The 24,497-nt window shown below is 44.1% G+C and overlaps 1 protein-coding gene across 5 annotated transcripts in view; it reads left to right on the top strand.

Moving 5' to 3' along the window:
- The window catches only part of LOC144491738 (MICOS complex subunit mic25-like), a 438,118-nt gene that overhangs the window by 121,102 nt on the left and 292,519 nt on the right, over positions 1-24,497 (top strand). For all 5 annotated transcript variants that reach the window (XR_013497493.1, XM_078209977.1, XM_078209976.1 and 2 more), the window contains exon 5: positions 10,263-10,346. Coding sequence is in view for 4 of the 5 variants with exons in the window: in XM_078209977.1 (XP_078066103.1) it covers positions 10,263-10,346 (84 nt within the window). In the remaining variant the exon portion in view is untranslated. The remainder of the gene's footprint in view (positions 1-10,262; positions 10,347-24,497) is intronic.

Below are 24,497 nucleotides of genomic sequence, written 5' to 3'. Positions count from 1 at the left end.
GTCCAAAGATGTGCGGGTTAGGTTGTTTGGCCGTGCTAAAAATTGCCCCTTAGAGTCCTGAGATGCGTAGGTTAGAGGGATTAGCGGGTAAATATGTAGGGATATGGGGGTAGGGCCTGGGTGAGATTGTGGTCGGTGCACACTCGATGGGCCGAATGGCCTCCTTCTGCACTGTAGGGTTTCTATGATTTCTATGATTACACTCAACCCTGGAACACCTAGGTAACAAAGACACCTATGTCAGACTCCTATTTATAGACTACAGCTCAGCCTTTAACACCATTATTCCTACGAGACACATCTCCAAACTTTGTGGCCTGGGGCTTGGATCCTCCCTCTGCAACTAGATTCTGAACTTCCTAACCCACAGACTACAATCAGTAAGGATAGGCAACAACACCTCCTCCATGATCATCCTCAACACCAGTGCCCCGCAAGGCTGTGTCCTCAGCCCCTTACTATACTTATACACCTATGACTGTGTGGCCAAATTCCCCTCCAGTTCGAACTTCAAGTTTGCTGATGACATTACCATAGTGGGTCGGAACTCAAACAATGACGGAACAGTGTACAGGAAAGAGATAGAGAATCTGGTGAACTGGTGCGACAACAATAATCTCTCCCTCAATGTCAACAAAACGAAGGAGATTGTCATCGACTTCAGGAAACGTAAAGGAGAACATGCCCCTGTCTACATCAATGGGGACAAAGTAGACATGGCCGAGAGCCTCAAGCTTTTAGGTGTCCAGGTCACCAACAACCTGCCCTGGTCCCCCCATGCAGACACTATAGTTAAGAAAGCCCACCAATGCCTCTACTTTCTCGGAAGACTAAAGAAATTTGGCATGTCAGCTACAACTCTCACCAACTGCTACAAATGCACCATAGAAAACATTCTTTCTGGTTGTATCACAGCTTGGCATGGCTTCTGCTCTGCACAAGACTGCAAGAAACTACAAAGGGTCGTGAACAAAGCCCAGTCCATCACTCAAACCAGCCTTCCATCCATTGACTCTGTCTACACTTCCCGCTGCCTCGGCAAAGCAGCCGGCATAATTAAGGACCCCGTGCACCCCAGACATTCTCTCTTCCACCTTCTGTTGGGAAAAAGATACAAAAGTTAAAAGTTAATGATTATTCATTAGTCACAAGTAGGCTCACATTAACACTGCAATGAAGTTACTGTGAAAGTCCCCATGTCTCCTGTTTGGGCACACTGAGGGAGAATTTAGCATGGCCAATGCACCTAACCAGTCTTTCGGACCGTTGGAGGAAACCGGAGCACCCGGAGGAAACCCATGCAGACACAGGGAGAATGTGCAAACTCCACACAGACAGTGAACCAAGCCGGGATTTGACCCCGATCCCTGGCACTGTAAAGGCAGCAGTGCTAACCACTGTGCCATCGTGCCACCCTAGTCTGAGATCACGTACCAACTGATTCAAAAACAGCTTCTCCCCTGCTGCCATCAGAGTTTTGAATGGACGTACCTTGCATTAAGTTGATCTTTCTCAATATCCGAGCTATGACTGTAACACTACATTCTGCACTCCCTCCTTTCCTTCCCTAAGTACGGTATGTTTTTGTCTGTATAGCGCGCAAGAAACAATACTTTTCATTGCATGTTAATACATGTGACAATAATAAATCAAATCAAATCAAAGCTGTTAGTCGGTGTGAAAAAACAAGGGCAAAACAGGGACTTGGTTATTTGCAGCAATCAGTGAACATGAGAAAGGACAGGCTTCAGTCACTGTACGTTATAGAAATGAGCTTGTATGACTCCTCACACCCTATGCTTTCAAGTCCAATCTAATTCCTAGGCAATTAAGATGTTGCCACACTAGAGACTTAAGTGGATAAAAATCAGGGAAAAACTAAAAGGTTTAAAGCTGCGAGTGGTGGTGATGGGGGCGGTGGGAGGGGGTGGAGCGGGGGGGGGGGGGTGGTGGAGGGGTGAAGTGAAGAGCAGTTACTGTAATGGTACTTGGGCTGAGCTGCTGTTTAAATGTCAGCGATTTGATTGCGGCTTTGCTCAGGGGCATAAGCCTGAATAAAATGAGGTTTTAGGTAAACTGGTGAATAAAATGGGGAATTTCAGAGAGCGTGAATTTCTTCAGCCCCCGGAGAGCTGCTGCATGGAAATGAATTGATCGAATACAGCAAGGAACTGTTCTGTTTGTCCATATTCATCTTCCAAAGTAATTTTCAGGATTAGAAATTTGCATAAAACCACATCTGTGAAGGTTGTTTGGGAGAATTTTTATTTTGTTAACTGCAGTGGGAGTTGTTTAGTCAGAGATTCCAGCTCCTTACAGGGTCTGGTTCCGCTACACCATTTGCTTCGTCTCTCCTCATTTTAACCTTGTTGGTTCCCTGTTGAGCTTTCCCGTTCACCTAGATTTCTCAGTTTCGTACAAGACAAAATTCCTTTCCTCGTGCCTTATGCTCGGTGTTTCGTAATCACCCCGGACAAATGATAAAACCTCTGAACAGCTTTACTCTAGCTCTGCGCTTTTTCACTGCTGAGCAAGAAACTAATTATTTGTGTACATAAATCTGAAACATCAACCAAATTGAAAAGTTTAATAAATCTGTTCTCCATTGGAAGAAGCAATATCTGGGTGGGGTAGCGAAGGGAAGATCCGAGTAAGAGAAGTGTGTGACGGTACATTGAATCCTTTCAGGTTACCTTCGTATTCTCAGCGTGCACCCGATTACAGGAGAGACATGGGTAAGGAACGTTATTTTAGCTCACCTAGGGGCGGCACGGTGGCACAGTGGTTAGCCTCGCAGCATCAGGGACCCGGTTTCGATTCCCGGCTTGGGTTACTGTCTGTGTGGAATTTGCACGTTCTCCCCGTGTCTGCGTGGGTTTCCTCCGGGGTACTCCGGTTTCCTCCCACACTCCAAAGATGTGCGGGTTAGGTGGATTGGCCATGCTAAATTGCCCCTTAGTGTCAGGGGGACTAGCTAGGGTAAATGTATGGGGTTATGGGGATGAGGCCTGGGTGGGATTGTGGTCAGTGCAGACTCGATGGGCCGAATGGCCTTCTTCTGCGCTGTGGGATTCTATGATTCTACCCAGAAAGAATTTACAGCCTAGTAATGAAAGAATTCAGTTTCTTGAGCGTTCTACGAAATCCTGCACCTTCTTCAGCAGAAGTCAGTTTAGTTGTTGAGTTGGGAGCATGGATTATTCCAAGAATCAGTATGGACTCTTGAATACAAAGAATTACCTGATTTAAATCATAAATTTGCCTTTTCTCAGTTGAAACCCAGACTGCTTTGTCTTGCTGTCACTTTGTCGCTTTCAGTTCTACCCTGGATTTATCTTTTTCATACCTTTACCTACCCTGCTAGCAGATCTCCTGAGCTGGTGCTCACAGAGTATATGCTGTTTTATAAAATTGGGCAATGTACCATCATGTGTATTGCATGATTTTGCTGCTGAGGTGTGTGCGATGTGACCTGCAGCTTTGAAGCCACGAGCTCTCATTCCAATTGGACGTATCCCGAGATCCATTTCTAACCAATCATTTCTCTGCATTTTGGCAGTGGGCTATGCTCAGGAGGCCAGTGTTGGAGGAATGCAGAATTTTCGGAGGGCCGTACCGCTGGAGGAGGTTCTGCCTCATCGCTCATCCACCTGCTGTTAGGAATTTACGTTAAGAATTAAATACAAAAATGCTTTGCCAGGCAGACAGATGGGTGAATCAAAATCATGAATAACCTCTTTAAGGTTTCACAGGTGCCTTCATTATAAAGAAGGTGGCTGAACATTAGCTCTCATGGCTACAGTTTGTAACCCGGTGAAGTGTTTGAATTTTGAATGCCATTTTTGATAGAAAAGAGCATGAAAAGTAAAGTTTATATTTTAGTCTCAAGTAAGGCTTACATTAACACTGCAATGAAGTTACTTTGAAATTCCTCTCGTCGCCACACTCTGGCACCTGTTCGGGCCAATGCACCTAACACGCATGCCTTTCGGACTATGGGAGGAAACTGGAGCAAACACGGGGAGAACATGCAAACTCCACACAGACAGGGACCCAAGCCAGGAATCGAACCCGGGTCCATGGCGCTGTGAGGCAGCAGTGCTGACCACTGTGCCACCGTGCCGCACCATGATTGAAACCTATTTGCAATTTTAGGGTTGCACATGCAGGGTTTACCGTGAAGAATCATGGCACATCATTTCCTGGTAACTTTTTATCTTTTAAGAGCACCGTTATGTTTCTGATTAACGCTAGTTTGACATGGAACATTGCTATGCACAAACTTCCTCAATCGTTTGCCCCATCGTGAATCGTTTGCCCCGGTAGCACAGTGGTTAGCACTGCTGCTTCACAGCTCCAGGGACCTGGGTTCGAATCCCGGCTTGGGTCACTGTCTGTGTGGAGTTTGCACATTCTTCCTGTGTCTGCGTGGGTTTCCTCCGAGTGCTCCGGTTTCCTCCCACAGTCCAAAGATGTGCGGGTTAGGTGAATTGGCCATGCTAAATTGCCCCTTCGTATCCTGGGATGCGTAGATTAGAGGGTAAATATGTGGGGATATGGGGATAGGGCCTGGGTGGGATTGTGGTCGGTGCAGACTCGATGGGCCGAATGGCTTCTTTCTGCACTGTAGGGTTTCTATGATCCTATGATTCTATCTCTCATATACCACTGCTGAAATCCTCTGTCACTCATTTAGATAGCTCTGTTACCATGAGCAAGCCCAGCTCACTTGAGCTTCCTTGGTTTTACAAGAATAATGCCCTGGCCTTCTTTCAAGTTTCCAAATTTAGATATAGCATGGTCCAACGTCAATGGATATCGACGTAGCTGGAATGTCTGGAACTTGGTAGAAGTTTTTTCATATTTTGGAGGGAGAACGTTTCATACTCAGGTTTACATTAAGTGCAGTCAAGGTGCTGTCAGTTTCAATTCATCCACCCAGTTGGTTCACACCCCCGCCCACCCCACATTCAAAAGGCCTTTCCAATGATCATTCAGCCCACTGACCTACATTAAAATAGAAGAGGAATAGTGAAGACAAGGGACTGTAAGAGTGGCACTTGGACAGAAGACAGCAGCCCACTCACTGTCGGTGGAGGTGCAGTTATGCGTATTTTATTTATGTTTTATACGTTCTAGTACAGGCCATTGAACTCCGCGGGAAATCTCACCATAAATCCTCGATTGATGAAGAAACTGGCTTAAATGTTGGTATATTTACCAACGGGGCAGCATGGTGGCACAGTGGTTAGCATTGCTGCCCCACAGTGCTAGGGATCCGGGTTCAATTCCCGGCTCGGGTCACTGTCTGTGTGGAGTCTGCACATTCTCCCTGTGTCTGCGTGGGTTTCCTCCGGGTGCTCCTGTTTCCTCCCACAGTCCAAAGACATGCTGGTTAGGTGCATTGGCCATGCTAAATTGTTCCTCGGTGTACCCGAATAGGCGCCAGAGGGGATTTTCACAGTAACTTCATTGCAATGTGAATGTAAGCCTACTTGTGACTAATATATAAACTTTACTTTAAACTTTTAAATTTTATAATTTGCATAAGTGCTATTAAGCAAATGTGGGACTTATGAAACTGTTGTCTTTCCTCAGCATTCCTGTCTACTATGTGCAGGCCTTAAAAACTCAAGCCTGGGTCTCATCTAACCAGTACTTGATTTATCTTGATTTCCCTATTACTTCCTTTATCCTTGCTGGAGTCCTGCAACATGGCCTTGGGCATACACTTAGCTCTCTCTGTGCTTTTTAAGAAAATATGAAACATTAGACTATACATCAAAGACAATTATAGCAAATTAAGGTCCTCAACATGCTTTCAGTGGCAGATGGACCGAGGCAAGGACGGAGTCAGGTGATGTCACAAAGATGTTTTTAGCAATGGTGCAGACATGTAGTTGGAAGTTCATCCCATATCACGCCAAGGTTGTGAAAGATCTGGTTCAACCTCAGACAGTTGCCAGGGATAGGGATGGAGTTCGTGGCAAGAAAATGGGGTTTATAATGAGAACCAATGTTGGTGGATTCCACCGCAAACCCCCCCCCCCGACCCGCCCCCCCCCCCCCCCCCCCGCAGGATGTTTTACAGTGGCAGAGATAGCCCATCGTTGGCTGGTGGTGGGATATTCCGGTCCCACTGCTGTCAGCAGGGTTTTCCGTTGTTCCAATCCTATGACGCCGGGGAACCCACGGTGCGGGATTGCCATCGGTGGGACTGGAAGATCTCGCTGGTGAGGAGGGCTGGAAAATCCCGATCTTTGGCCTTCCCAGTATTTAGTTGGAGGAATTTTCTGCTCATCCGATACTGGATGTCACACAAGCAGTCTGCCAGTTTAGAAATAGTGGATGGATGGAGAGAGGTGATGATGAGTTAGAAATGGGTGTCATCAGCAGTTGAATTGAAAACGGTTTTCCGGTGCAGGTACTTGAGATGAATCTCAGCACCTTCTCGTTTAAAAAAAAAATTAACTCTACATTACAAACCGAATCAAATAGCTTGTTTACATTTCAAAGGGAGTTGATATTTCATCATTAAATGTTTTGGATAATTCAGGCAATAAATTGTATCTTGTTATCATGCTGTCATGCTGGTACTGTCAGTCCAATAGAGCCAGACTCATTCGAGAATGGTGAGATTGAATGGCCCACATACGCAGCTTAAATCTTCGTACTCCCCTTTAACACCTTTTTTTAAAAAAATGATGTGTTTGTGTGAGTTGCCTTGATTAAGCTAATTCTTGTTTAGGGTAAGGCTCGATGACTGCTCTCGAATACCCTTCATCTTTCTGTGAGAGTCATTATGGCTGAGTTCTTGCCTAATGCCCTCGTTTCAAAGGAGTAATTTGAAGGTAATGAAGAGTAAAGCTCCTCGCTGATGTTTTCTTCCTTTTTCCCAGCCAAGACCATTTGTTGTGCTTCTTGTTAACCTGGCTGAGAGCAGCAAACTTAGTGAAGTCAGGGGATTGAATTCAGGGTTTCGCTGGTCTTTGGACACGGCATAGCGCAGTCATTAGCACTGCTGCCTCTGTGCTGTACTGTTCTATGTTCTATCTTCTATTAAGCAAATGTGGGACTTATGAAACTGCTGTCTTTCCTCAGCATTCCTGAATACTATGTGCAGGCCCTTATTGCTGATGGCAAGGGACACGGGTTTGATTCCCGGCTTGGGTCACTGTCCGTGTGGAGTCTGCACCTTCTCCCCGTGTCTGTGTGGGTTTCCTCCGGGTGCTCCGGTTTCCTCCCACAGTCTGAAAGACGTGCTGGTTAGATGCATTGACCTAAACAGGTGCTTGGAGTGTGGCGACTAAGGGAATTTCACAGTAACTTCATTGCAGTGTGAATGTAAGCCTTACTTGTGACCAATAAATAAACTTTATTTTACTTTATAGTACCCCAGCAATCAGCACCCTCACTCACTATTCAGTGAGAACTCAATACCTAATTAAATTGCTATAGCTACACTGATGTGTCACTTGAACGACCCTCAGCATAGGTGGTGGAGTTTGTTTAGAGAGAGACAGTTTTGATAAAGGGAATCGTGTAGCATTAGCGAATGGAGGTTTCTAATGAAACATTAGGCAGTGATGGGCGTGCAATTGCACATTTTTATTGCAGGTTTTTAGCAGATCAGAAACCAGACAGGCACAAGTCACAACTGAGTGGTAAAATGGATCCTAGTGTGATATTCACACATCTCCTCACTTATGAATGACTTCAGATTATAGGTACATCGACCGCATGATTTTGATATTTTTTAATTTATTTTCAGCCAATGTAGATAACATGTATGACTTTGCAGTGACATTGATGCAGAGCAACAAAATGAAATAAAGCAAAGTTTTGGAGTGGGAGGGATTATATCTCTTCAGTCAATTTCAACTTTTATGTCCTGTACTGACAGCCCCCAATTTAAGCCTAAAATACTGTGGAAGATTGGTAACTATTGTCTGTGACGGTGCTAGATGTCACTGGAATTCAGCGCTTTGCAGCCCACTTTTCTTGCATGTTCCATTGGTGCATAATTTGGGTTGCAAAGGGGCAGCGTTCAGAGATTGGTCAAGCTGTTTCCAAATAATTTGATATTAAATTGGGCTGATAACTATGTATGGTTGGAACTAATGTGCGGGTGGCACGGTGGCACAATGGTTAGCACTGCTGCCTCACAGCGCTAGGGACCTGGGTTCAATTCCCGGCTTGGGTCACTGTCTGTGCGGAGTCTGCACGTTCTCCCCGTGCCTGCGTGGATTTCCTCCGGGTGCTCCGGTTTCCTCCCACATTCCACATGCAGGTTAGGTGGATTGACCATGCTAAATTGCCCCTTAGTGTCAGGGTGACTAGCTAGGGTAAATGCATGGGGTCTTGGGGAAAGACCCTGGCTGGGATTGTGACCGGTGTAGACTCGATGGGCCGAATGGCCTCCTTCTGCACTGTAGGAAAAAGTAAATAGCGTGGTGTGGTACTGAACTGCTCTGATCAGCAAGATTACAGGTTTAGTCCCTTTGTCTCTGGTGAGTTGCTCAACTCAGCCTGATTGCAGTGGGGGTGTTGCACATAGCTGACATGCCCCTGAGGAAGAGAAAGGAAAAATCTGGGGAGCTTCCCTTGGTGGAGACGCAGATCAGACCAGAACAGATTACAGCTGTATTGAACCCTCCGTGGTCCTATGCTAAATATCAAGGCCATGCATAAATGGGTTCTTGGCTTCCTCAATAATCTCAAGAGTGCGGGCTTTGTATGGTTGGAGCTAACATGTATGGCGTTGAATTCCAGTCTTTGCTATTAGCTCTCCTCAGCTTAGAAGTCAGTATGGAGCCCTACAATCTGCCTCAGTGTCCCTGGACCAGGTCGAGGGTAGAGTTCAAACTGGTATTAACATCCAATAACCTGGGCAATGTGTTGGATCTCTGGTGAAAGTTGATTCTTGCTTATTGCTGATGGCCAGTTATTTCCAATATTCTTTCAATTTCAGACTGTAATCTCGGCCCCATTTTGTTTCCTTTCTCTGTGTCTGTTTTTTTCTCGTTTTCATAGATCATGGAATCATAGAACCCTACAGTGCAAAAGGAGGCCATTCGGCCCATCGAGTCTGCACCGACCATAATCCCACCCAAACCCTATCCCCACAACCCCCATGCATTTACCCAAGCTAGTCCCCTTGACACTCCAGGGCAATTTAGTATGGCCAATCCACCTAACCTGCATGCATATCTTTGAACTGTGGGAGGAAACTGGAGCACCCGGAGAAAACCCATGCAGACAGTGACCCGGGGCCAGAATTGAACCCGGGGACCCTGGCGCTGTGAGGCAGCAGTGATAACCACTGTGCCACCATGCCGCCCTGTTTTCTCTTGTTTTTTTTCATTCTGCCATTCTTGCTTCCTGTAGGTACACCTTTTGTTTCTTTACCTGTCCCTTTACCTGTCCCATCACCACTCCCTTATGGCCCTGCATCACCAACACTTTATAATCTCTCCCCTCTTCCACCCTCTCACAGACCTTTCCTCCTTCAATTTACATGAAATCTTTCATATTTCTAATTTTTCCAAGTTCTGATGAAAGGTCATCGACCTAGAATGTTAACTCTGTTTCTCGCTCCACAGATGCTGCCAGACCTGCTGAGTGTCTCCAGCATCTTCTGTCTTTATTTCAGATTTCCAGCATCTGCAGCTTTTTATTTGTGATTTAATTCAGATAGTCTGTCCGTGTTCAAACATAAAGGATGACCATTGGGGTAAAGATGCAAGCACCTGTGTAATTGTATTCCAGTTGGTGTCAGGACCTTCAACAGAAGAAGGGAGGAGATGTAAAGTTTAAAGTTTATTTATTTTTAGTCACAGGTAGGCTTACAGTAACACTGCAATAAAGTTACTGGCCGCCACACTCTGGTGCCTGTTCGGGTACACTGAAGGAGAATTTAGCAGGGCCAATGCACCTAACCAGCATGTCTTTGGACAGTGGGAGGAAACCGGAACACCCGGTAGGAAACCCACGCAGACACGGGGAGAATGTGCGAACTCTGCACAGTGGCCCAAGCCGGGAATCGTTGAGGCAGCAGTGCTAACCACGGTGCCGCCCCATGGAACTAATGTGTATGGCGTTGAATTCCAGTACCCCAACAGCACCCCAACTTGTCCATGCCACCCAGTAACAAGAAAGACGAAAAGAAGCGGAATTCAGACTTTGCTTTGCCTGGGTTTGAAGCTGGGGAGGTTATTACACAAAATTTATTCTAACTTTATGTATTACCTTTTATCTTCCAGACCAGCCAACTGGAAAAGAAGGAGGCAGATCTTCAGCGACTTGAAGCCTTTTATAAAGAACAATTGGAACTTATAGAGCAGAAGGTCAGGAAGAATATATAAATTAATGGGTGACTAAATTCCTGCGTTGAATTGCTGATTGTAATTGGTTGCCTCTGTTAATGCATAAGCCGTATTAGCAAAAGGGTGTGTAAAGCAGCAAGATTATCATTGATTTCTTGTATGAGCAATGTGTAGAATGCTCTTGAACAGGAAATCAATAGGGCTCCTTGTAATGTTTTTCTGTACTGTAGTTTTCATTTTAATAGCATTATAATAATACGCAGTGGTCAGGGCTCGCCAAGGCAGTCAGATGCGAGCACAAATTTTCAAAGAAAAGCTTTGATTTTCAAATCCCCGTGTCTTTTGGACAGTTTTTTAAAAAAAATGTGCCAGTCATTTTTTTTTTGCCAAGGTATGTGTGATCATCCTTAATTCACACCTGGAGCAATGTCTGACAAACAGAAACCGGGATGGATGGACAAATGTTACAGAAAAGTAATATGTTTGCCGAAAGTAAAATACCGTGGATGCTGGAATCTGAATCAAAAACAGAAAATGCTGGAAAATCCCAGCTCTGACAAGGGGCCATCCAGACTCGAAACGTTGGCTCTATTCTCTCCCCACAGATGCTGCCAGACGTGCTAAGATTTTCCAGCATTTTCTGTAATATGTTTGCCACCTGGTTTGTCCGTCTCTTAATCTTGCATTGTGGTTAGTTGGTTGCTTATGTTCTATTGGATCAATAATCAATGGGTGGGATTTTTCGACTACACTCACCCCCAAGGACGGAAAACCCTGCCTGTGGTCAACAGACCTTTGCATGGTCCGTTTGGAGTCATGGGACAGGATTTTATGGCCACGCTCGAGCTAGACCGGAAATTCCTGCTCGAGGTCGACAGACATTTCCATTGTCAGCCCCTTGCCCGCTCCGATTCTGTGGCGGGCGAGACAGTAGAGTTCTGGCAATGGAGTCATGGAGGATAACAGCATGGAAACAGCCCCTTTGGCCCAGCCTGTCCATGCCGTCCAATTTTACCATTAGGTTGTCCCAATTGCCGTATTTGGCCCATATCCCTCTATACCCATCTTACCCTGTAACTATCTAAACGCTTTTCAAAAGACAAAATTGTACCCATCTCTATTACTACCTCTGGCAGCTTGTTCCAGACACTCATCACCCTCTGTGTGAAAAAATTGCCCCTCTGGACCTTTTGTATCTCTCCCCCTCACCCTAAACCTATGCCCTCTAGTTTTAGACTCCCCGACTTCTGGGAAAAGATGTTGACTATCTAGCTGATCTATGCCCCTCTATTTTATGGACCTCCATAAGATCACCCCTAAGCCTCCTACGTTCCAGGGAAAAAAATCCCAGTCTATCCAGCCTCTCCTTATAACTCAAACCATCAAGTCCCAGTTTCATCCCAGTAAATCATTTCTGCACTCTTTCTAGTTTAATAATATCCCCGTGATTCCCATGGTGGGCGGGATGTGAAAATTCCGCCCAATAGGCCATCCAATCCCTTCTCTCCCCAGAAACTCACCTAGATGCCTCTGGAGTCTAATTATACCGTTTGCTTCAATGACCGTGCACAATAATCTATTCCAAAATACTTGTGTTCTTTGAATGAAAGAGTTCCCTCTGATTTCCCGTTTGCTGATAATTCCTATTTCTGAACTTTGGTATACTGCTATTTGAACCCATTGCCATAGTGCACGTCCCTAGTTGTATATCTTGGTTTAGCTCAGTTGGCTGGATGGCTGCTTTGTGATGCAGAGCGATAATGCCAACAGCATGGGTTCAATTCCCATACCGACTGAGGTTATTCATGAAGGTCCCGCCTTCCCAACCATTCCCCTCGCCTGAGGTCTGGTGTTCCTCAGGTTAAATCACCACCAGTCACCCTATGGTCATGTGGGACTGTGGCGACTTTACCTTGCCTATTTTGTGGTGAAGAGCTGAAAATTTTAGAGCCTCGCCCTTCCCCATCTGAGAAAACATTGTTTAAACTTCAGATCTGCTGTCCAATGGAACATTGCAAGAGATAATGGTTTAATTGCATTAAAACTTTGAACAGTTAACCAGATAATTCAGTCGTATGATAACTTCAATTTTTATAGCACTTCCAATATAGTTAAAGCATCCCAAGTAGTTTCACAGGAGCATTATCCAACAAAATTTAATATGAAGCCTCACAAGGTATTAAGTGAAGTGACCAAAAGCTTAGTCAAAGAGGTAGATCTTAGAACATAGAACATAGAACAGTACAGCACAGAACAGGCCCTTCGGCCCACGATGTTGTGCCGAGCTTTATCTGAAACCAAGATCAAGCTATCCCATTCCCTATCATCCTGGTGTGCTCCATGTGCCTATCCAATAACCGCTTAAATGTTTCTAAAGTGTCTGACTCCACTATCACTGCAGGCAGTCCATTCCACACCCCAACCACTCTCTGCGTAAAGAACCTACCTCTGATATCCGTCCTGTATCTCCCACCACGAACCCTATAGTTATGCCCCCTTGTAATAGCTCCATCCACCCGAGGAAATAGTCTTTGAACGTTCACTCTATCTATCCCCTTCATCATTTTATACACCTCTATTAAGTCTCCCCTCAGCCTCCTCCGCTCCAGAGAGAACAGCCCTAGCTCCCTCAACCTTTCCTCATATGACCTACCCTCCAAACCAGGCAGCATCCTGGTAAATCTCCTCTGCACTCTTTCCAGCGCTTCCACATCCTTCTTACAGTGAGGTGACCAGAACTGCACACAATATTCCAAATGTGGTCTCACCAAGGTCCTGTACAGTTGCAGCATAACCCGACGGCTCTTAAACTCCAACCCCCTGTTAATAAAAGCTAACACACTATAGGCCTTCTTCACAGCTCTATCCACTTGAGTGGCAACCTTTAGAGATCTGTGGATATGGACCCCAAGATCTCTCTGTTCCTCCACAGTCTTCAGAACCCTACCTTTGACCCTGTAATCCACATTTAAATTTGTCCTACCAAAATGAATCACCTCACATTTATCAGGGTTAAACTCCATTTGCCATTTTTCAGCCCAGCTTTGCATCCTATCTATGTCTCTTTGCAGCCTACAACAGCCCTCCACCTCATCCACTACTCCACCAATCTTGGTGTCATCAGCAAATTTACTGATCCACCCTTCAGCCCCCTCCTCTAAGTCATTAATAAAAATCACAAAGAGCAGAGGACCAAGCACTGATCCCTGCGGCACACCGCTAGCAACCTGCCTCCAATCCGAAAATTTTCCATCAACCACCACCCTCTGTCTTCGGTCAGACAGCCAGTTACCTATCCAATCGGCCAACTTTCCCTCTATCCCACACCTCCTCACTTTCATCATAAGCCGACCATGGGGGACCTTATCAAACGCCTTACTAAAATCCATGTATATGACATCAACTGCCCTACCTTCATCAACACACTTAGTTACCTCCTCAAAAAATTCTATCAAATTTGTGAGGCACGACTTGCCCTTCACGAATCCGTGCTGACTATCTCGGATTAATCCGCATCTTTCTAAATGGTCGTAAATCCCATCCCTAAGGACCCTTTCCATCAATTTACCAACCACCGAAGTAAGACTAACCGGTCTATAATTACCAGGGTCATTTCTATTCCCTTTCTTAAACAGAGGAACAACATTCGCCATTCTCCAGTCCTCTGGCACCATCCCCGTGGACAGTGAGGACCCAAAGATCAACGCCAAAGGCTCTGCAATCTCATCCCTTGCCTCCCACAGAATCCTAGGATACATTTCATCAGGCCCAGGGGACTTATCGACCTTCAGTTTATTCAAAACTGCCAAGACATCCTCCCTCCGAACATCTATTTCCTCCAGCCTATTAGCCTGTAACACCTTCTCTTCCTCAAAAACATGGCCCCTCTCCTTGGTGAACACTGAAGAAAAGTATTCATTCATCACCTCGCCTATCTCTACTGACTCCATACACAAGTTCCCACTACTGTCCTTGACCGGCCCTAACCTCACCCTGGTCATTCTTTTATTCCTCACATAAGAGTAAAAAGCCTTGGGGTTTTCCTTGATCCGACCCGCCAAGGACTTCTCATGTCCCCTCCTAGCTCTCCTAAGCCCCTTTTTCAGCTCATTCCTTGCTAACTTGTAACCCTCAATCGAGCCATCTGAACCTTGTTTCCTCATCCCTACATAAGCTTCCCTCTTCCTTTTCACAAGACATTCCACCTCTTTTGTGAACCATGGTTCCCTCACTCGGCCATTTCCTCCCTGCCTGACAGGAACATACCTATCAAGGACATCCAGTATTTGTTCCTTGAAAAAGTTCCACTTTTCATTCGTTCCTTTCTCTGACAGTTTCTGTTCCCAACTTATGCCCCCTAATTCTTGCCTAATCGCATCATAATTACCCCTCCCCCAATTGTAAACCTTGCCCTGCCGTACGGCCCTATCCCTCTCCATTGCAATAACAAAAAACACCGAATTGTGGTCACTATCTCCAAATTGCTCTCCCACAACCAAATCTAACACTTGGCCCGGTTCATTTCCCAGTACCAAATCCAATGTGGCCTCACCTCTAGTCGGCCCATCCACATATTGTGTCAGGAAACCCTCCCGCACACACTGCACAAAAACTGCCCCATCCAAACTATTTGACCTACAAAGGTTCCAATCAATATTTGGAAAGTTAAAGTCCCCCATGACAACTACCCTGTGACCCCCACACATATCCATAATCTGCTTAGCAATTTCTTCCTCCACATCTCTATTACTATTTGGGGGCCTATATAGCCTATACTCTTGAAAAGCGTATTAAAGGAACAGGTAGCGGTGGAATGTTTGAAGGAGGGAATTACAGGCCTGACTCTCAATTGCCAGTAGAAAATTCTGGATAAATTCAGCAGATCTGGCAGCCTCTGTGAGGAGAGAAACAGAGTTAATGTTTCGATTCCTGTGTTGGATTCTGTGATGGAATGCTCTCAACTTGCCTGGATAAAAGCAGCTTAAACAACACTCAAGAAGCTTGACACCATCCAGGACAAAGCAGTTTGCTTGATCAGCATTCCATCCATCACCTTACACATTCCCTCTCTCCATCACTGGTGTATGTGGCTGCAGTATGTATCATCTACAAGATGCACTGCAGCTCCTTCAACAATATGACTGCTGCCACCATTTAAAGTTTATTTATTAGTGTCACAAGTAGGCTTACATTAACACTGCAATGAAGTTATTGTGAAAATCCCCTGGTTGCCACACTTCGGCACCTGTTCGGGTACACTGAGGGAGAATTTAGCATGGCCAATGCACCTAATGAGCAGTCTGTGGGAGGAGCACCCGGAGGAAACCTACGCAGACATGGGGAGAACATGCAGACTCTGCACAGTGACCCAAGCCAGGAATTGAACCTGGGTCCCTAGCACTGTGAGACAGCAGTGCTAAACACTGTGCCACCCATAGAAAGACAAGAGCAACTGACGCCAAATCCACTCCCTTCAGAACCACACACCATCCTGACTTGGAAATATATTGCTGTTCCTTCACTGTCAGTGGGTCAAAAATCTGAGAGTCCCTTCCAAACAGCACTGTTGGGCGTACCTGCACCACATGGACTACAGCAGTTCAAGAAGGTAACTCACCACCATCTTCTTAAGGGCAATTAGGAGTGGGCAACAAACACTGACCTTGCCCACGATGCTCACATCCCAGCAAGAAATAATAAAACAAAATGTGGGTAAGAACATTGCTTGGAATAAGCACTGTGTTCTGCCTATCACTGCGGTGCAGTTAAACCTCTGAATCAATTTGTTTCTTATGGCCTCTGTGAGGGGAACTAACAATCATTGAAAGCTGTTAAGGTCATTAAGTAAAATTGTGCTTGAACCATATTGGCCATGGCTGGACATTAGCCTACACCACAAAATGCTGTTCCTAATTGGGCACTAAATTGACTGTTTCACACAAGCGAGCAGAATGTGTGGTACGACAGTGCCCTTGTGAAGTTCGCAGTAAAGACACGCTGTTTGGACGGATTAGAGAAAGCTTTAAGGTGCTTTGATGTTATGAAAACGCAGTTAAGGGTATGCTTGCAATTCTCCTGTCGTCTGATGCATTAAGAAATATAAAATGACTGGCTGACGATGCTACTTCTTTGGATGGGGCTCTTCTGAATTGATACCAGATTTGACAGCTCCAGTCCTGCCTTGTGTCTCGTGGTGAACAGCAGCAAGCAGTGGATGTAAACAGGAGAAAAACAACAAGGCAGGTGTAGTGCCACTATCCCCAAAGTCAGAACAGCAGAGCAATCTCTCCTTCAGCATGCATCAAATCAGTGCTGACCTTCAAATCTTTCATATTGTTGCTGGCTGTGCAAAACAGAACCACACTCCTTCTCCCAATCCTGTCCCCTTCACATGTGATGCAGCCAAGTGTACATTTCGTTAAGAGTTATGCCAAAGGTTTGTTCCAGTTAGGCTACTACCTCAGTGCAGTACTGAGGGAGTTCTCATACATTGTTAGAGTTGCCATTTGTCAAATAAGTTGCTAAAATGAGGCCCCCTTAGCCGTCTGAGTTGAGAGTCAAAAATCCCAGGGAGCTATTTTGAAGAAGTGAAGGGGAATTATCTTCAGCGTCCTGGTCAATATTTATCCCTCAAACAACATTTCAGAAACAGGTTATCTGGTCATTACCACATTACTGTTTGTGGGAATGTGCTGTACATTCATTTGACTCCCATCTTTCCTACCCTATAACAGTGGCACGGTAGCACAGTGGTTAGCGCTGTTGTCTCACAGCGCCAGGGACCAGGGTTCGATTCCCTGCTTGGATGACTGTCTGTGTGGAGTTTGCACATTCTCCCCGTATCTGTGTGGGTTTCCTCCGGGTGCTCCGGTTTCCTCCCACAGTCTCCAGGATGTGCTGGTTGGGTGCATTGCCCGAATAGGTGCCGGAATGTGGCAACAAGGGGAATTTCACAGTAACTTCATTGCAGTGTTAATGTAAGCCTCACTTGTGACTAATAAACTTTACTCTTACTTTACAGTGACCATATTTCATTGGCTATAAAGCACTTCGGGGCATCCAGAGGTTGTGAAAGATGCGATGTGAGCAGGTTTTTTTCTATCTTCTAGTGTAAGCCTGCAAGGGATACACTCCAAGAGCCTTCCCTGATAGCCACAAGCTTAGTGCTGAAGTAGTTCCGTTCTCCAGCACTAATACTACTCCCCTTCAAACTCACTAAAATACAGCTGTGCTTAAAGAAAAATAGCTTCTAGCTAAATGGCATCTCTCCGATTGACATTGGGAAAAAAATAAACCATTCAAAGAGTCCTCTGAGGGTTAAAGGAATATTAAAGGAGCCATGAATAAAGTTAGGGCACGGATACATGGGTCAAATGGCCTCCTCCTGCCATAAATCTTTTTATGTTTGTACAGCTATTTACATTCTTCAATACCTATTTACTTTTGCTGCATTGAGCATGCTGTAACTCAATGCCGTGAATGATTAAGAGCTTGCAAATTATGATCTTAGAGCCTTGAACAGTGAAATGATTATCCTGGTGCAGAGATGCTTCCTTTTGTGGGACATACACAACAATATAGTAATAATCTGCTACCTAGATTCCTGTGAACTTTTCTTCCTTAATTTTTCAACAAAATAGAAAAGCAATTTAGACCTTGCATTGATGTTTTTAGTAACTGGGCATCAGAGGGCAGCGACATTCCCTGCAATTACCCCAACATTGTTTAATTTTACCTGCTTGCTGAGTGTACTTTATTATGCTGCAGAACGCTTCCCCGAGGGCCACACTGTGACCTCCTGTGAAAATATTGGTAATAACTTTGGATTCAACAGAAGGAACTATCCAGCAGATAATAAAATATAAATGTCTGAAAAGCCCCATTTAGCTGTCCTATCTTGGCTTTGAACAGGGAAACAGAACCTTGAAAAGCCATTGAAAAGAAACCAATGATTGTACTGGCATATGAATTTAGAAGCTTTTCAGTTCATCTTTTTTTTTAAAGAAAGCATCTCAGCTTCTGGTGAAGAAATCTCTGTTTGAATGTGCTATACTTCCACTAATTTGCAGTTGAAGTTGTGTGTGGAGACCTTGACATTTTGAGCGCATGAAATAGGCTTTGCAGCATTAAATTTAATCTTTCCCATAATAACGAGGAGCTCTCAGGAAAAGGCCCAATAGGTCACTCTTTCATAAAGTGGCTTTAAGCTCTTTGTGTGCTGTTGCAACACTCTAATCTTAAAGAATAATAACAAGAACCTTCAGTGTTCTTCCTGATTGGTGCAGAGTTGTCTTCACTCTAACTAGAGCCTGGCTGAACTTTAGCTATTCCAAAGACATTTCCCTGTTTGCGACTCCCTCATTATTCCTCCATGGCCTCATCTACCCTATCTTTACCTACCATGTTTATGTACTCTACCTCCTACGTCCAGCACACAAGCTCTGCTCTTCTGAGTATGTGAATTGTTATGTACCTCCTCCCTTCCACGGTTAATGGGAGAATCCTCAGCCACTGTGGTTTTTCACTCTAGAATTACTCTTCATTACTCGCAGCACTGAGGCAATGCTACATTATCAGAAGCGCCATCTTTCAGATGAGTCACTGGGGCTCTCTTGAATTTTTTGATTGTATAAAACGGATAATAGTGAGTGGACAGCTTGTTTTTACATCCCTCCTGATTTTTGTTTCCATTGAAGTGAACGGTCAGCCTGTTATCCACTGACCAATGGAAAAGCAAATTTGCTCAAATCGATATCTTTAAAAGTAGCAGAATTGGTTTTAAGTTTAGAGACAATTAACACAACAATGGCTTAAATTCTGTGAGAAATCCTGTGTCTGTATTCTGAATGTCTGTTGCACCCCTATGCCAGAGAAAGACTAGCCAGGTGGAAATGATGCAATGTTTTTGCCGACAACTCCACATCTGTTTGTATAATGAAACCTTTTTATAGAACAAAGGTTGTTGTGATGCTGTAGCGTGGATTTTGATAGTGGATGAAGTCTTTAATTTTCCTATCCATTCATTGACCGGTGTACTTCTTCCATTTTATTGAGGGGTTTTATGCCTCTGTCCATGTTCATAAGTTCATAAGATATAGAAGCAGAATTAGGCCACTCGGCCCATCATAAGAACATAAGAACATAAGAAATAGGAGCAGGAGTAGGCCATCTAGCCCCTCGAGCCTGCCCCGCCATTCAATAAGATCATGGCTGATCTGACGTGGATCAGTACCACTTACCCGCCTGATCCCCATAACCCTTAATTCCCTTACCGATCAGGAATCCATCCATCCGCGCTTTAAACATATTCAGCGAGGTAGCCTCCACCACCTCAGTGGGCAGAGAATTCCAGAGATTCACCACCCTCTGGGAGAAGAAGTTCCTCCATCGAGTCCGCCCCGCCACTCGATCATGGTTGATATGCTCCTCTTCCCCATTTTCCTGCCTTCTCCCATAATCCTTCAACCCATTACCAGTTAAAAATCTGTCTAACTCCTCCTTAAATTTACTCACTGTTTCAGCATCCACTGCACTTTGGGGTAGCGAATTCTGCAGATTCACAACCCTTTGGGAGAAGTAGTTTCTCCTTAACTCTGTTTTAAATTTGCTACCCCTTATCCTAAGACTATGACCTCTCGTCCTAGAATGTCCCACAAGTGGAAGCATCCATTCCACATTTACTCTATCCATATCTGTTATCGTCTTGAATACTTCAATTTGATCTCCCCTCATTCTTCTAAATTCCAGAGAGTATAGGCTTAATTCCAGAGAGTATAGGCCTATGTTGGAATGGAAGCGAGGGGAAGATTTAAAAATAGTGGGTGTGACCCGATTCCGAGATTTATACCCTTATACCCGGCACTGGCAGTTTTCACCAGAGTGGGATAAAGGTGCACGTATCAAGTTCACACCCTGTACTTCCAACCTTACTGACTCCATTACATGGGTAGGCATCTCAAACCATCCTCTGCCTCGCAATTTTCATGAGGCCAGGCCAGCCTTTGGATGATATGTGGTTTATGGCCCCTCAGAGGAGTCATGCAACTTAGTCTGATAGCAGGAATCCTTTAAAGCTGAACTTAAAAGGTATTATCCATACTCTTCCATGCCTACTCAACACCACCTCCATGGTCCTTGCATGCCCTCTCCATGCCCATTCATCCAGTATGCACTATGGACGTAACCAATGTACCATATAATAACCATTGGCAAGTCTTGAAATGCTGAGGAAAAAAATGTCCATTTAGAAATCTGCTTTGAAAAAAATGATGTTCTTACCACTCTCTTAAGAGTGTCAATCAGACAAAGCCATTCGTAGTATCAATAGCTTTCTCTAACTTCATGCCTCTTAATTTTGTCCAAGTACACATACACACCATTGACAAAACAAACCAAAGAAAGAAATACTTATTATAACCTCATAAAGATGTTGATCAATCAAAGAAAGCACTCAATTTTCACGTTTCAAAACAGAATCTCCACTGAGCTAATCCATTTGAAATTTTTAGAACTCAGCCAAGCATTCATAATGAGGCCATCTGGGAACTGTATCAAAAGAGATTTCTCCAAATCTCTCTTATTTGAATCAGTACTATCCTCCACTGCTTCTTCTCCTAAGTGAACATAATAATAAGCCACTTATATATACATCACAACTGCCAAATGTATCTTTTCTTTAAAGGAAAACATTTCTCTAGAGAAATTTGATTTTTCTCTGGAGATGCTGACTCTTTATTGAGGTAAAACTCCATGAAGATCAGCTGCTTTCTGATGCCTACTGAAGTGTTTCCATTCTTCATGTTGAGTCACCACAGAATGTTGTTAAGCTATTTGGCCATGTAGGGCATAGAAATAAACCCAAGCCCAAACCTGTCCTTATTCAAAGCTCCACATTCACATACAACGATGTAGTAATTGGGATTAAAAATGTGGGTGATTTTTTTCTCTTGCTCTCCAAGTCCAAATGTAACTGATGAAACAGAAATTGTTTGCGTACACCTGATGGGGATGGTAGGCTAGAGGAATTGAAGAAGAATTTGCCAAACTTATTCTTCAAATTGACTGATTTGATTTGATTTATTATTGTCACATGTTTGGTATGCAGTGAAAAGTATTGTTTCTCGCACGCTATACAAACAAAGCATATCGTTCATAGAGAAGGAAAGGAGAGAGTGCAGAATGTAATTTTACTGTCATAGCTAGGGTGGAAAGAAAGATCAACTTAGTGCGAGGTAGGTCGATTCAAGAGTCTGATGGCAGCAGGAAAGAAGCTGTTCTTGAGTTGGTTGGTATGTAACCTCTGATTTTTGTATCTTTTTCCCAATGGAAGAAGGTGGAAGAGAGTATATCTGGGGTGCGTGGGGTCCTTAATTATGCTGGCTGCTTTTCCAATGCAGCGGGAAGTATAGACAGAGTCAATGGATGGGAGGCTGGTTTGCGGAATGGACTGAGCTTCATTCATGACCCTTTATAGTTTCTTGTGGTCTTGGGCAGAGCAGGAGCCATACCAAGCTGTGATGCAACCACAAAGAATGCTTTCTAAAGTGCATCTGTAAAAGTCAGTGAGAGTCATAAGGGACATTCCAAATTTTCTTAGTCTTCTGAGAAAGTAGAGGCGTTGGTGGGGCTTTCTTAACTATAGTGTTGGCACGGGGGACCAGGGCAGGTTGTTGGTGATTTGGACACCTAAAAACCTGAAGCTCTCGACCATTTCTACTTCGTCCCCATTGATGTAGACAGGGGCATGTTCTCCACTACACTTCTTGCAGTCGATGACTATATGTGGTTTTTATCTAGTTTTTCACTTCTTTCAAGAGATCGCTTGGCTCTGGGGATTGATACCCAAGGTATCAAGTTGAGAGATGCTTGAAGGATCAGAAGACGATCTTTTCCATCTGTCATTATTCATACGGTAATGGCATATTATTCATACTGGCAACTCAGAGCTCACGTGTTCAAACCTCACTGCTGCTGGTTGCGAAATTTAATTCAATTTGTCAATTTATGAGCCAGCATCAGAAAAATAATGATCTTGAAAACTATTGATTGACATAAACACCCAACTAATTTGTAAAAGGGATTACGCCACCTCTATTATAGCCATCTCCTGACACCAGTGCAAATTCTGTGATTGACTCTTCGCACCCACTCAAGTGTCCTAGAAACCGTCCAGTTGTACACACAATTGCTGAGAATAAATATTGTGGGAACGAATGGACTCTCTAAATGCTGTCACGATCTGAGAATAGATTTTTAAAAAATCAACTAACATCTCCTGTCAGGAATACAACTTGAAATGTTCTGGTTTCTCTGACTTAGTCTCTATCAGGCAGTGGCTTTGCAAATCGTGGTGGCGGCACCTCCAGAATTATCCATTCTTAATATAATCTTCTGCAGATTAAAAAGGAAGAAATCTTTGCATTTAATGTACTCGTTCTGACAGTAATGTTCTTTAATTATTTTATGCTGCCCATTCTGCCCACAGTACAAGTAATTAATACCACTTAACAATTTACAATGGGTTTGCAAAATGCAAACCCAGCGAAATGAGTAGGTGGGGGATGAGTTATTCATCCAGTTACTGAATTAAGATATTTAATAACACCGCAGGAAACTCAACTAATATCATCTCAGTTCTGTCCAGAAAGAGGTTAATCCTAATGAAGCATGACAGCTATCATTATGTCTGAATTAGATTAGATTGCATTGGAATATTGAATTTTTGCTTTCATGTATCTCAGTTAGTTGCGTGAATTAATAATCGTATTGTTGATACAGGCATACTGTCTTCGTATTTGCCAAAAATGAAGTGTTAATAATCAAGTCTGGTTTTAAGAAGCATCTCCATGCTCTACTGATGTTTAGCGTCAGCCATTGCTCAGTGGGTAGCACTCCAGCTGATGCGTCATAAGCTGTGTGTTGCAAGCCTCATTCCAGAGCCTTAAACACACTAGCCATGCTGACACTTCTATGTGGGACTGAGGGGGTGCTGCACTGTCAAAGGTCCGGTCATTTGAATTCACATGTTGAACTGAGATCCCCGTCAAGTGAATGTGAAAGATTCTATGGCGCTGTGCAAAGAAGAGAAGGGAAGTTATTCCAGTGCAACATCTATCCTTTAATCAACGCCTAAAGCAAATAATCCAGTCACTTATTTCACTGTTGTTTGTCGGATCGTATTCTGTGCAAATTGACTGCCAAATTTCTTACGATACAACACTGACTGTAGCTGAAAAGTGTTTCATTGGCTGTGAAACACTTTGGAACTTCTTAATTTTGTGCAAGTCACTGTATAGATGCAAGTGTTTCTTTCTATGGGTTTGAGAATGGACCTAGATTTGGTTCCCAGAAATACCCACGTTTGTTGGTCTCGACAGAAGGGATGCTTAAATCTGCTTTTGGCATCTCAGAGTTGGAGAGGGTAGAACTTGTCAGGTTTCCACCCGTTGACTACTATACAGGTGACCTCTCCTAGAAAGTGTAAGTGAACATTGTGTGAGCACCATATGGACGAGATTATTCTGCATGTTATTTTGCTGATATTCACAGCTTAGGATCACAGGTGAAGAGGTTGGCTGGAGCCCATAGCAAAGAATCCCAAGACATCTCAATACCTATGGGAGCGATGGTGGTGAGAAAAGTGTCCCAACATAGAGATCCAATGATACTGTTCAAAGAAAGATTTACTAGGATGCTACCAAAACTTGATGGGTTGAGTTATAAGGAGAGGCTAGATAGACTGGGACTTTTTCCTGGAGCATAAGAGGCTTTGGGGTGATCTTATAGAGGTTTATAAAATAATGAGGAGCATAGATCAGCTGGCTAGTTAACATCTTTTCCCAAAGGTAGGGGAGTTTAAAACCAGAGGGCATAGATTTAAGGTGAGAGGGGAGAGATACAAAAGGGTCCAGAGGGGCAATGTTTTCACACAGAGGGTGGTGAGTTTCTGGAACAAGCTGCCAGAGGCAGTAGTAGAGGCGGGTACAATTTTAAAAAGCATTTAGACAGTTACATGGGTAAGATGGGTATAGAGGGATATGGGCCAAACGTGAGCAATTGTGACTAACTTAGTGGTAGAAACTGGGCGGCATGGACAAGTTGGGCCGAAGGGCCTGTTTCCATGCTGTAAACCTCTATGACTCTATGACTCATTAAAGTTTACAAATTCTACAA

Source organism: Mustelus asterias, chromosome 3 (genome assembly GCF_964213995.1).
Source record: "Mustelus asterias chromosome 3, sMusAst1.hap1.1, whole genome shotgun sequence".
Lineage (NCBI taxonomy): Eukaryota > Metazoa > Chordata > Chondrichthyes > Carcharhiniformes > Triakidae > Mustelus > Mustelus asterias.
This window is presented reverse-complemented; position numbering and strand designations above follow the sequence as displayed.